This window comes from Pseudophryne corroboree, chromosome 3 (assembly GCF_028390025.1).
Source record: "Pseudophryne corroboree isolate aPseCor3 chromosome 3, aPseCor3.hap2, whole genome shotgun sequence".
NCBI classification, from domain to species: Eukaryota; Metazoa; Chordata; class Amphibia; order Anura; family Myobatrachidae; genus Pseudophryne; species Pseudophryne corroboree.
The window spans coordinates 156,812,067-156,825,406 of NC_086446.1; the positions used below are offsets into that span (position 1 = coordinate 156,812,067).

The 13,340-nt window shown below is 44.0% G+C and overlaps 1 protein-coding gene across 1 annotated transcript in view; it reads left to right on the plus strand.

Moving 5' to 3' along the window:
• Positions 1 to 5,837: 5,837 nt before the first annotated feature.
• Positions 5,838 to 13,340, plus strand: part of LOC135054982 (dorsalin-1-like) — a 262,982-nt gene continuing 255,479 nt past the window's right edge. Inside the window, exon 1 of the mRNA XM_063958512.1 lies at positions 5,838 to 6,172. Coding sequence (XP_063814582.1) covers positions 5,857 to 6,172 — 316 coding nt within the window. The 5' untranslated portion in view covers positions 5,838 to 5,856. The remainder of the gene's footprint in view (positions 6,173 to 13,340) is intronic.

Here is a 13,340-nt window from a genome sequence, read left to right on the forward strand (position 1 = left end):
GACTGACCTTTCCAGGTAATACAAATTAACTTCATACAGTTAACACCCTGTAGGAATTTGAAATATATATTGGTGTGCAATGATGTTTTCTCAAACTGGGTAGAGGCATTTCCTGTCGCCACAAACACTGCTGTGTTTACCACAAAGGAAATTGTGCAGAAATTTGTGTGTAGATATGGTATCCTTAGGAGTAGGAGCAAAGTGATAGCTTGCAACTGGACTATTGTGGTCATAGACACTGCCACTAGTGTTATGTAGCATCGGAACCACTCCCAGATCCCCACTTAACGAATCACACTCTTTGAAAAAAAAATTTTGGGAAGAAAACCTCATGTCATAATCGATCCGCACCATGATCAGAAATACACCAATGAGGTGACAGTACAGTACATTATCGAGATGAGCCAGCATTTGAGAACTTAATAAAATAATTTGAAATTGTTGATTCCTGATATGCCAACTACTAACTGTCTTCATTGTGAACCAAGAGACTGTGTGATTGTTCTTACGCTCAGGTTGCCTAATAGACAGGTGGGAAGGACCATACCAAGTTTTGTTGACAGCACGATCCCAGTGAAAGTAGCCGAAAGTGAGACTTGGGTCCACGATTCCCATTGCAAGAAAGTCGGTAGTCCGGAAGGAACTCATAAAGGGAGTGAGATCGCAGAACTATCACCCGAGAGTCTGTTTCGTGAAGACTGAGAGGCGGCACTGTTGAACACTACCTGAGCGTACTAAAGGATTACAGAAAGACCAGTCATAGTAACGGATGTGCTATACGCAAGATTTGTTTTGTTCTATCTTTTTTTCCCATTGAGAAACATTTTTTTTTGTCAGGACATTCTATTTTTGTGAGGTTTTCATGAGGAGTCGAGTGTGGGACTGGAACTGGTTCTAGAGAAATGAGTGATGTCTTTATAGAATCCCAGGGTCAGCCTATCACTTTGTTTAAAGCCAGAGAAAATCAAAGGTCTAGTAGTTACGGAGTTCGGAGGTAACGTGATAGGCTATTGTCTGAGGAATACTGTATTTTGTAGTTATTGTGACCTATAATTGAAGATGAGTGCATCCAGAGATGTCAGTCTAGCAATAAGGCAGCATTTGACAGACATCCTTTGAGTGATTACCACTCACTAGTGGGTAAAGTCTTAAACCAAACGGAATGTTGGATGTGCTCACAGGTACCTCTAAGACCAAATAATGAAGGATTAGTGCCATATTCTTTAGAGTTAGCTGAGGTACTTGAATAACACGGAAAGATGGGGGGGGGGAGACAGGTGGACATGGAATATAATGTAACTAGACCCCCTAGTCTTAAGATCCACCAGTACCATAGATAAATCCCTGGTATGTTTAAATCTCACCAATTTCAGGAAATCAGGAAATTGGGAGGTAATCAGGAACAATCAGACAATGGCTATTCACACATAGCAGATAAAGAGCTCATTAATATATGTGGAAGAAAAGTTTATGAATTACTCTCCCCGAACTAGGAAGGTTTATGTTATCTAGAAATGACACTACCTGAAATAATAACCCTTGTTCAGTGATGAAATAGACCTAGCATATGTTCCAGAATTGGAAACAATGTTCAGGGAGTGTTAGGAATACATACCATGAAAATTTTATATGTCTCTTTCACGATTTGTTTGTTTTCTCCATTTACCCAGCAAAACCTCTATCGAATCTGAACATCAGTGTGCAAAGACGTAGGTACATGTATGTGTGCAACATTCGTTCAAATCAGACATCATAGGCCATAGCACTGTCCCAGCATACTCTACAGGTTGAATGTCGTCCCACACCCAACCAGTGGTCCCGTGACCGCCGAGTGAATCTAGAGGATGTCTCGTCCTCCTCCCTGTCTTCCCCAAATATAGTCAATGTCTGATTTGCAAAATGAATACATACGTGTGCCTAGGTCACCGGTTGTGTGTTTGAAATATTTTTTTTTGTAATTATGTTTAGTGTGACAGTTATGACAGTTATTGTCTACTGTCAAAGGGTGGACTGTCGAAGTCAAAAATATTACATACACACCACAAACAAACTCCAAACAGATGGGTTTGAGTGTGTTAATTTTACAGATGTGGGTATATTGTAGCACATTGCAACGATTAGTTATGATTAAATGTATGAAATCTAAAGTCACTCTTATTAGAACAAAGACAGCATGTGTGCAGAAAGAAACCAGTGGCTAACCCCTAGGATTTTATCATCAAGCTGGATGTTGCTTGCATATGAACTGACCAATAACACATCATGAATGAGAGATCTCCCTCCCCTGGATAAATAACAGAAGGCTCAGTCCCAGTCATGTATTTCCCCCAATACACAGTATATAGGTATTTCACCTCACCCAGGAAGCTCTGTTCATTTGCTGTTGGTGCAGATTCATAGGAGAGGATGGTGCATTGAGGGACAGGGTGAAGTATGCTGGCTGTATCTAATCCTTATGTCTTGTGTAATTGTAACTATATATATATATATATATATATATATATACTGTACATGTGTTATATTGTATGCATGCCCTTTTAATATCAAATATATCAAATATATACATCTCTGAGCATTGGACCTCAGCTTACAATGTGTGCGTGTGCTTGCTTTCTCTTAAGGGATGGAGTGTTTGTGACGTACAGTGCACTTTTATCGTATATGGTAATAATATGCACCATACGTCCGCAGCATATATTAACGCTGGCATTTTAAATGTTTATTTAGAAATAATTAGAAATTTACAATACACCACCACTAGACTGATGCAGCACAACACAGCACCGCCGGACTGGACTTATACAGTAGCACTGGACATATGGCAGCAGAGGACACCACCACTGTGACTGGACTGATGCAACACAAGATATTACCACTGTACTGATGCAGGACACTGAGGACGGAGACATGTCCTCTCGCTACACTCTCCAATGCCGGAGTGAAAATGGCGGCGACGCACGGCTTCTTATATGGAATCCAAACCCCGCAAGAATCCGAGAGCGGGATGATGACGTTTTGCCTCATTCTGGTTTCCGAGTCAGCGGGAAAACCCGAGCCTGACTCGAATTCGGGCTCGGGTTGTGAAGTTCGGGGGGGTTCGGTTCTCAGGGAACCGAATCCGCTCATCTCTAATTATTTTTGGAGAATTTTTTTGTTCATATTGTGCCATATAGAGCATACAATCTAAAAGGAGTGGGGAGTTTTACTTATATTAAAATGGAAGTTCCTAAAAAAGCTTTTTTCTTACAGCCAATTTGTGCTTGCCATGTCATAGGCCCCGCAAGGAGAGGAGAGGCCACGCGGAAGAGCGGTGAAGACTCCGGCTGGAAGAAGAATCACCGTGGGTACAGAAGAAGATGGCGGCCGTGGCAGGAAGCTCCGGTGGCCGCTGAAGAGGCCGGAAGATGCTGGCAACAAGAAGGAAGATGTCCAGGACAGGTCAGCGGCGGAAGAGGACCTCTTGACCAGGTGAGGCTTCAGTGAGGTTCATCCCTACCTCAATCCTCCCTAGAGCACTAGGGTTCAAGCGCTAGGCCTGTGGACATAGGGGGTAATTCCAAGTTGATCGCAGCAGGAATTTTGTTAGCAGTTGGGCAAAACCATGTGCACTGCAGGGGAGGCAGATATAACATGTGCAGAAAGAGTTAGATATGGGTGGGTTATATTGTTTCTGTGCAGGGTAAATACTGGCTGCTTTATTTTTACACTGCAAATTAGATTGCAGATTGAACACACCCCACCCAAATCTAACTCTCTCTGCACATGTTAAATCTGCCTCCCCTGCAGTGCACATGGTTTTGGCCAACTGCTAACAAAATTCCTGCTGCGATCAACTTGGAATTATACTCATAGTCAGGCCCCTCCAGCCTGTGCCACTGTAGTGCCACTGTAGTCAGGCCCCTCCAGCCTGTGCCACTGTAGTCAGGCCCCTCCGGCCTGTGTCTCTGCCTCCAGGCCCCCAGCCTGTGCCACTGCCTCCAGGCCTCTGGCCTGTGCCCCTTCGTCCAGGCCACCGGCCTGTGCCCCTTCGTCCAGGCCACCGGCCTGTGCCCCAACCCAAGGGCCACCGGCCTGTGCCCAAACTCCAGGCCACCTGCCTGTGCCCCGACTCCAGGCCACCGGCCTGTGCCCCGACTGGTTATATAGGCTTGAAACCTGAATCTTAATAGGGACAAGCCCAGTTGGGTGTGTGTAAATCGTTGCCAGTGAGTGAGTCAATCCATTGAAGGATCAGGGAAAAGGGTTGCAGTGCACAGGGCCCAGCCCAGATGAGGTTCCTCAGGGAGTGGGCTTGTGTGGCAGCTTCCTGGGAATTTGCATCTGGCTGGGTGTGAGGGATTGGCTGGTACCCGCGCTGTGAACACTATTAGGGATTGGAGGGGCTGTGGAGTAATGGACCCGTCCCACACGCCTCAACTTCCCGTTAACCTGGAGTGGACGGCTGTCCACTACAGAGAACCCTATTCGCGCCCGCATGAAAGGGGAATCACCCATATTGCCTGTTAACCTGTGAGTGAAGCTGGTATTATTCAATTCTGATTTGTTGCATTGTGGTTGTACATTGATGGTGTGACCTCTGTCAGTCAGAGTTAGAAACAGTAGAGTCCCAGTTGTATTTGTTGTATTGTTTGGCAGGTGAAGTTAGGTGGAAGTTAGTTGTTAGCTGATGAGTTAGATAGGCCTACAGTAAGGGAGGCTGCTCTTCTTTCCTCTACAGAAGCAGAGATCCACTCCAATCAAGGTGACCAGTGTGTCAGAAGTGAGTAGTGCTCTGTGTCTGTTTGTCCCCCCCCCCCCTTCCCCCTCCCCTGTGCACTGGACTAGGGGTTTGCTCATGGACGTGAGAACCCCAGAGTCACACCACGTGCGAGAGTGCGAGTGTGTGAAAATTGGGTGGCTGAGGCTTTGTACCTGCGATGACCTTTTACCCAACCGGTGAAGGTCACCGCCACCCCTGGAGTATCCTCTTTTCCGGTGGAAGAAGAGTTGATACTCCTTAATTGGTTAACGTTCCTTTCTAGTTCGGCCGTCATCTACACCTGGAAGGGGATCGCCGCGTCTGGGTCCAAGTGCAGTTTCAGGTCCGTGGAAGGTTCCGTGACCTGAAGGAGAGGGGGCGGCGCCTGGTAAGTAGTGTATCTACAATTGCATGGCAGCAGGCACTATACCGCACCGCCACATACACACTGGGCGATAGAGTAAGAGATATCACTCAGGATGGTAAAAATGAGCGATATCGCTTACTACATCGCCTAGTGTGTACGGGCCTTAAGAGAATCTTATCTCACCTTGGCAAAAATGTAAGATGACTGAATGCACATGTTTGGACATAGCACATATCTAAATGAAGAGTGTCAATGGAGGTGCAAAGCTTCTAGCCATCATAAATAGTCCTATGTGTTTCTATCTGGACACTATCCTTTCTAACAAAATTAAAGTCAGGCTGTGTTATGTTTTTTTTTTTTGGGTGGGGGTGGGGAGTAAATAATGTTTTGGGAATTTCACAAATCAAGAATGTGCATATTTCCTCAGAACAGTTAATTAAGCAGTATCCCCATCTGTACAATATATGGAGGGCCCTCCCTTCAAGCCCTACACAAGCTTACCATGTTTACAGAATCATCATTAACTAAGGACTTCCATGTGATAAGCTGAGATGATACATTGCAATCCAAGACCTAGATAAGAGGCAGTGAATATTTTGGTCTGGTTCATAACTGACAGGCTAGTCGCTTAAAAAAAACCTCAAAGGAGAGCCCCTGCTTGCTTATTCCTGCCAAATTTATCCACAGCGCTTACAAGAATATCTTCTATCTTCGTGTTGTTCCATAGGCAGCTCTAGGAAAATAAATAGCAATGTGGTACTCCGGAATACCATTGTCTTGTACTCTGTTTGTTTTCCTAGCCAGGCTCGCTCTTACCAAACCTTTGCCGGATTGGAAGCAAAAAGACTTTGCACAGAATTATGAAGAAGAAGCAGAACAGGTTCTGGACTCCTTGACGGGAAGGATGAAAGAGGAACTTATCCAGAGTCTGAACTTATCTGCAGTGTTACTCACGGAGAAACCCGCCATGAAGCTCCCTCAGTATATGATTGATCTGTATAACCAATATGCAGACGACAGATCGTCCTTCCCAATGTCCAATGTAATACGCAGTTTTAACGCTCAAGGTAGGACACTGAACATTATTGTTTGTATAATAAATGTGTACTTGCAGTTACAAATGTACAGTACATAAGAAATAACAACAACTTCCACTACTAACACAGTATGAGTGCAATTAGGCACTGAACATTATAATGTGTATTCACTTATCACTGTTTTATCACTTCTCCAGGCTTAGTACATCTGCCCCAAAGTACCAACCAATTAGCTGCTGTTACTTTACAAGCTGTGTTTGAAAAATGACAGGAGCTGATTGGTTGGTATTTTATCTCTCTCCACTTCATCTCTCGCCAAGCTCTCATACATATCCCACCTAGAAAGTACTGTTGCAGCTATTGTATAAGTATCTAAATTAGATACTCATTATACAGTATGTCTGTTTAACTATAAATATGATTTCTTTTTTAGAACTCAATATTATATTAAAAGAAAAATGTAAAAAATGTGATGTAAGGATAAATACATTTTAACTTTAAAATTATTATTTATCATATTTGTCACAATGCCTAGAAATTGTCAGGGTCATAGGTATACATATAAACATTTTACTGATCTTTATGTTGCAGTTGTTCCTAGCCATAAGCCAAATTCTTTTTTAAAGTGGAAGTTTCAGAGCACTAATTAATTATATAACATAATAGATAAAATGACACATAGGGGGTACACACAGAGCGATTTTTTTCTTAATTTCTAAGTAATCTGACTAGATTATTTAGAAAAGAAGCATACACCGCTCCGTGTGTATGCCCCATAGCGAAAGCAATGCGTGGCCCCGCACTTTGCTATCTCTGACACTAGATTGCAGGCACAATCTAGTCAGGTCGCTCACTTCACCGCTGTGTGAAGCGAGAACCCCCCCCCCTCCCCCTCCCCTGCTCAGCACACATTGCGCTATGTGCTGAGTGGGGGGAGAGATGTGTGCTGAGCGGTTTGTGATAGATCCCTTGCACACATTTCCCCGTTTGTACCCCCTCTACAGTATGACTGTATAGTTAACATTGTTAATGAAGTTTTAGGATGCATAATCCCCATCAGGTTTAAGGGGAGGGGGGTGGGGGGCTCTCACATCATGGGGATATCCATGCTTAAATTCTAAGCAATCTTACTAGATTGCTTAGAAATTAAGCAGGGCTCTCTCTGTGTGGAGGGTGCCGGCGACAGCGATGCACGGTCCCGCGCGTTGCTATCGCCAGCTCTAGATTTGACATGCATGCCAAATCTAGTAACATCGCTCATTTCACCGCTGGGTGAAATGAGCGCCCCTCGCTCAGCACACATTGCGCTTGGTGAAATGAGCCTCCTCCCCCCCACCCCCCTCCTCGCTTAGCACACGTTGCACTGTGCTGAGGGGGGGGAGAAATGTGTGCTGAGTGGTCACTGATAGATCGCTCAGCACACATCTTCCCCGTGTGTACGGGGCTTTAGACTTACCTCATGACATTTCAGTTGTTCCAAAGTAGAGCACAAAAAATAAACAACAACACTAGATAAAAGTTTGCGTTGTCTTCAAAGGATCAATTATTTCTTGTCTTCTTACAAATATATGTGTTTGATAATGGTCAGAGCTGAGACAAGATGTTATGGTCAGGAATGTTAAACTGACCCCCACCCAACTTGCAACACAGATATCCATGCATTATATATAATATAGACCATGATGCATATAAGTCACATGTCCAGGATATGGCTGTACGTACATATATATGCTGAGTTTTAGACAGCCATCCAGTCCATAAACAGAAAACACATTTACTGTTAGGTTTGATTTAAATAGAAAATAAACACTCTATAATAATCTTCCATTTTATGTACTGTATGCATTAAAGAATCAAAATATTAATTGTAAAATACAGCAAAAAAAAAAAATGTCATTCAGCAACTAATAACATCAGAGGTAAACCTGCAATCTTCCAATGAGAAGTTGTTAATTAGTGGTGGCAACCATATTTATTATCACACACTCCATGAGTTATTTGCAATTTATAGTCACTGACCAGCGAATAAGTATCTCTGAGGGCAACTGCCTCTGTTTGCATTTGCGCCCTTACTGTAGTCGGTCTGCATTTGCACCTTCCTTCCCACCCCCCATTCTGCTTCTTCAAGTGTAAGGAGGCACAAGTATTAAGGCCCTCATTCCGAGTTGATCGGTCGCAAGGCGAATTTAGCAGAGTTACACACGCTAAGCCTACGCCTACTGGGAGTGTATCTTAGCTTCTTAAAATTGCGACCGATGTATTCGCAATATTGCGATTACAAACTACTTTGCTGTTTCTGAGTAACTTCAACCTTACTCTGCCTGTGCGATCAGTTCAGTGCTTGTCGTTCCTGGTTTGACGTCACAAACACACCCAGCGTTCGCTCAGACACTCCCCCGTTTCTCCAGCCACTCCTGCGTTTTTTCCGGAAACGGTAGCGTTTTCATCCACACGCCCATAAAACGCCGTGTTTCCGCCCAGTAACACCCATTTCCTGTCAATCACATTACGATCGCCGGAGCGATGAAAAAGCCGTGAGTAAAAATACTATCTTCATTGTTAAATTACTTGGCGCAGTCGCAGTGCGAATATTGCGCATGCGTACTAAGCGGATTTTCATTGCGATGCGATGAAAAATACCGAGCGAACGACTCGGAATGAGGGCCTAAATCAGCACACAGACGTAGGCCTAGAATTTTTGGGGGTCAAGAATGTGCTGGACAAATTTAAGTAATTTATGCTTTACTTCAGCCCCAACTCATGATTATCCCTCCTGACTCAAAAGCATTGCAAACATTAAATAAGTGTGTAATACAGGGCCTAATTCATGTTTGTAAGGAACTGCACAGCTGCAAGAAAGCTGTTGTGCAATTCCATGTACTTAAAACTCGGAAAGCAGCAGGAAGCGTCTGTGATCCAAATGTAGCCTCGGATCATCATTGTGGCCATCGCAACCATCGGTCGCAATTCCTGATGTCTTAAGGCACCATACAGCCTATGTAAGCTGAGGCGTACCCAGGCTGGTTGTTGGATCTCGGGCCAAGTAAGTCTGCGTCAAACCCATCACGACTAAAAAACTGGGGTGACCCCCCTCCCCCATTTTGATGAACGGTGCAAATTGCCACCCAATCTTTGCCCCCCAACATGCTGCGACTTACAGGATTGTGATTGCGATCATAAGACCGATTGTGCACATGTGCAGCCCCATAACCATTTGATTTGAACGTAAACCAGTAAGGTACTATAGGGCCTATTTATCATTAGTGTCAATGCAGGCCCTGAAAATGTATCAATATCTGTCACTAGATCTAGAACACCTCTAATCCTTCCCACTACCTGCTGTAGGCCCACAAGGTTCTGTCATTGAAACCTCTAGTTTTTGTCACTGTACATTTCTTTTCTTGGTGAGCTAATTCACTCATTCAGACTTCAGAAGTACCTGACGAAACGCAAATTTACTGTACCATCCTTTCCCTGGCCTCTGCCCATCTAAACTACAGTATCTTGTACTTTATAACCAACTGCCTATCTCTCAATATATCCAAAACAGATCTCATAATCTGCCCTCTTCCCAGAGCCACCACTGAGCCTCACTTCTCCCTCACCATCTGATTCCTCAGTCTCTCAGACGTGCTTAGTTTCACAGATGACCAAGGGGTCTATTTACTAAGCCTTAGATGGAGATAAAGTACCAGCCAATCAGCTCATAACTGCCATGTCACAGGCTGTATTTGAAAAATGACAGGAGCTGATTGGCTGGTACTTTATCTCTGTCCACTGTATCGCCATGCAAGACTTGGGAAATAGACCCCTTAGTTTCGCACGTGATTTACTCCTCACATCCAGTCTCTTTCCCAGCCCTATTGTCACCACCTTTGCAATACTGATTAAATACATACTTTTCTTACTCAAGATACAACCAAAGCTCATTCACCTCACTCATCTCTCCCTGATTCAATATATCTTAAAGGCAGCACCAAGACTGATCTTCCTCTCCCACCATTCCACATCTGCTACACCACTCTAACAATCTTTACACTGGTTCCCCATATTCTGTAGATTCAATTGAAACGACAACACATCTTCCTACAGCTCAAACCTCAGCTCAAAATCTCTCTATCACATCATATTACATTACTCTGGCCACTGCATCACCTCTGATAAACACCTCTCATTCCCATCTCCAGCATCTCCTGCTACCTACGTATGAAATTCCCTACCACACAGGGTCTAATGCTGTGTCACATGCAATGCTGATATTCAAAGGGGGAGATTCAAATGTTTGAAAAGTCAGTTGGGAGTCTGTTTTTTCCTATATAATAGCCAGGAAACACAGGCTCCTAACCGACTTTTCAAACATTTGAATTCCACCCAAAGAGTTGATGGTGTGAATATACCTAAATACTTCTGTAGCAAACACCGGGGCAGATGTAGTAACCTGGAGAAGGGATAAAGCAGTGATAAGCGCAAGGTGATAACGCACCAGCCAGTCATTACAGATTTGAAAAATGACAGTTAGGAGCTGACTGGCTGGTGCGTTATCACCTTCCACTTATCACTTCTTTATCACTGCTTTATCCCTTCTCCAGGCTTAATACATCTGCCCAACTGTGTGTACAGTATGCACAGAGGCATAATTGCTATTGAGATGCATGGTATCAGAAAGGTACTGGAAATATGCTCAACATTCCTGAGCAGTGACTGGGAGATGACTATTCAGATGCAAACAAATAGTTAGTCTTATGGCCATGTTATGGGAGTACAGAGACGCTTAATTGCTCACATTGAAGGCCATACTCTGACAGAAAATCTGCATCTCCATTCGGGTCAGTGCAAGGTTCTATGGTTCGATCGATGGTAGTGTCTAAAGATACACCAAATTGTATAACAATGTCTTTAGACGCTCTAAGTGGAATTACCCCTGTTTTAGTACCACCAAGGGAATAGCTAATACTAGCATTAGCATAAAGATGCAGACATGACTACACCAAAAGACGCCAAATCGGTCATGGCAGTGTGTCATTCTGAATCAGGCCCATGTGATCAGGGCCATCTTAATGTATGGGCACAGTGGGCACACAGTATGCCCTTTGCCTCAAGATCCTAGGGGCATTCAAGTAGGGGTGGGCTGGGCCAGGGGGCATCTGTCCTGTGGGCTGGTGTCTCTGGAGCTTCTTGGGAGCCACGTAGAGAATGCTGCTCGTCCACTGTGAATGTGAATTTCACACAATCAGAACAGTCACTCAGCATTCTCTGCCTGCCTCCCAGGCTGCAGCCACACAGTGAATATCTGCCAGCATGCTGATTGGTGGATGGTTGGAGCTATCCAGCAATCAGAGTGCTGACAACCATTAACTGCATGTGGAGAAACGATGCAGGTCCCAGGAGCTGTAAGTTATGATTTATTTTATGTATTCTCGTGAATTGATGGATACATTGCTTTTCTCAGGGACTAAAATGCTGTTAAGACAGCCCTGTATGCGATCATCAAACTCTACCACAGTCAAAGGGTTAAGCACTCTCTTAAAAGCCACCTCTATATTAGAATGTATCTTACTCCCACCTACACAAATCATACTGTTACACCCTCAAAATATATCCTACATTCATTCATCTAGTGTCAACTGTGACATCACTGTAAGCTCACTCCCTACCCATTGTTTTCACACCTGCAGTTGTGTTTTATTGCCTGTTATATCTCTGTTTAGCAACTACCTGTTCTGTTCTATGGAGCACTGTAGCTAATTCCAAATCCATAATAATGGTCCTCTGTCAAAGATACTGTACTGTGCATGCGCTGCTCTCCATTTACGAGATTGCTCACAGTCCCCCTTAGCCACAGTATGACTGACAGGATGTAGCTTTAGGGTGGAGCAGCGCTGGGGATCATTCCACAAAGTGGGGTGGGTCACCCGTGTTTTGTAGCCTTGCCAAGTCCAGGCTCTGCTTCTTCAGACTTCCTGGCCCCCTGCTGAGCAGTTCCGGTGGACCATCAGAGTAAGCTACAACTTACACAGATGGCCGAGGACTGCAAACATCGTGACTTGTGATAGTGATGCGAGGCTGCTTCATTGGATGGAGCACTCAGATCTGTACTGGATGAAGGAGGCATTATTTCCTACCGGCGCCTATTGCGGCGTTAGCATATCTGAGCATTGCTTTTGTGTCCAAAGATGCAGCAGAATTGCTCACTGCATCCATCTCTAAATCAGTCCCAATATTACTAATAACTTGTAAACACCGCATTGCTGTGGCCCCACTATAATTATCCCCATTGCCAGCGCAACAGACTTCCTCTCTGCTCTTGGTGGTCAGTTACATCTCCGTCACTGAAGTGGGAACTGTTGGAGGGGGCACACCGCACAATTATTATATAGATAATATTGATAATAATATGAGATTTTTATACTTGATTTGTTTTACTAATTATGTAAATGCAACATTTATTTATTTTCTTTTGAACCCCCACTGTTATTTGTTAATTTTTTCGGTACATTCATATTGGGGCAGATAGATTCTGACATTTAACTTACAGTAAAATTGGACATCTAGTGAAGGTGCTGCAGGGATTGCTAGGATGATAATGCACATGTTTCAATCATAGAAACATAGCCGTTTAACCACCTGGCCTATCCAGTCTTCTCTAAACACATGTACATGCACACGCTTACACACTAGGGTTATTTTTTGTTGGGAGCCAATTAATCTACCAGTATACTGTATTTTTGGATTGTGAGAGGAAACTGGAGCACCCAGAGGAAAATTATGCAAGCACAGGTTTAGGGCCATGGTGGTAATTAAAACCAGAAAAGATTTGCTTTACCCATAAAAACTTTGTTGGGTCCCCATTGCTTATAATGAGGACTTTATTGGCAATACTATCTATAGATGGTGTTCTCACTGGAACTAAAATAGGGGTAAGTTAAACTTAATGCTATTTAATACCTGAGCAGGGGCACATGAAAGAGGTGTGACCACATCTCACATGGGCGTGTTGCCCCCTCTGTATTATAGAAGGATGCTGGGAGTCACGGGTGTGCTGCGAATCACGGGTGCCTAGCCTCACAACAGCACGTCCCATCTCTCTGTTACCAGGCAGCTGAGCATAGCGTCGGAGGGTGGAACTGCTCGGCTGGGCTTTTAAGGTTGATTGGCCCATGAGTCCATCGGCCCTTCTGGCATTTGCCAAAGGTGCCAG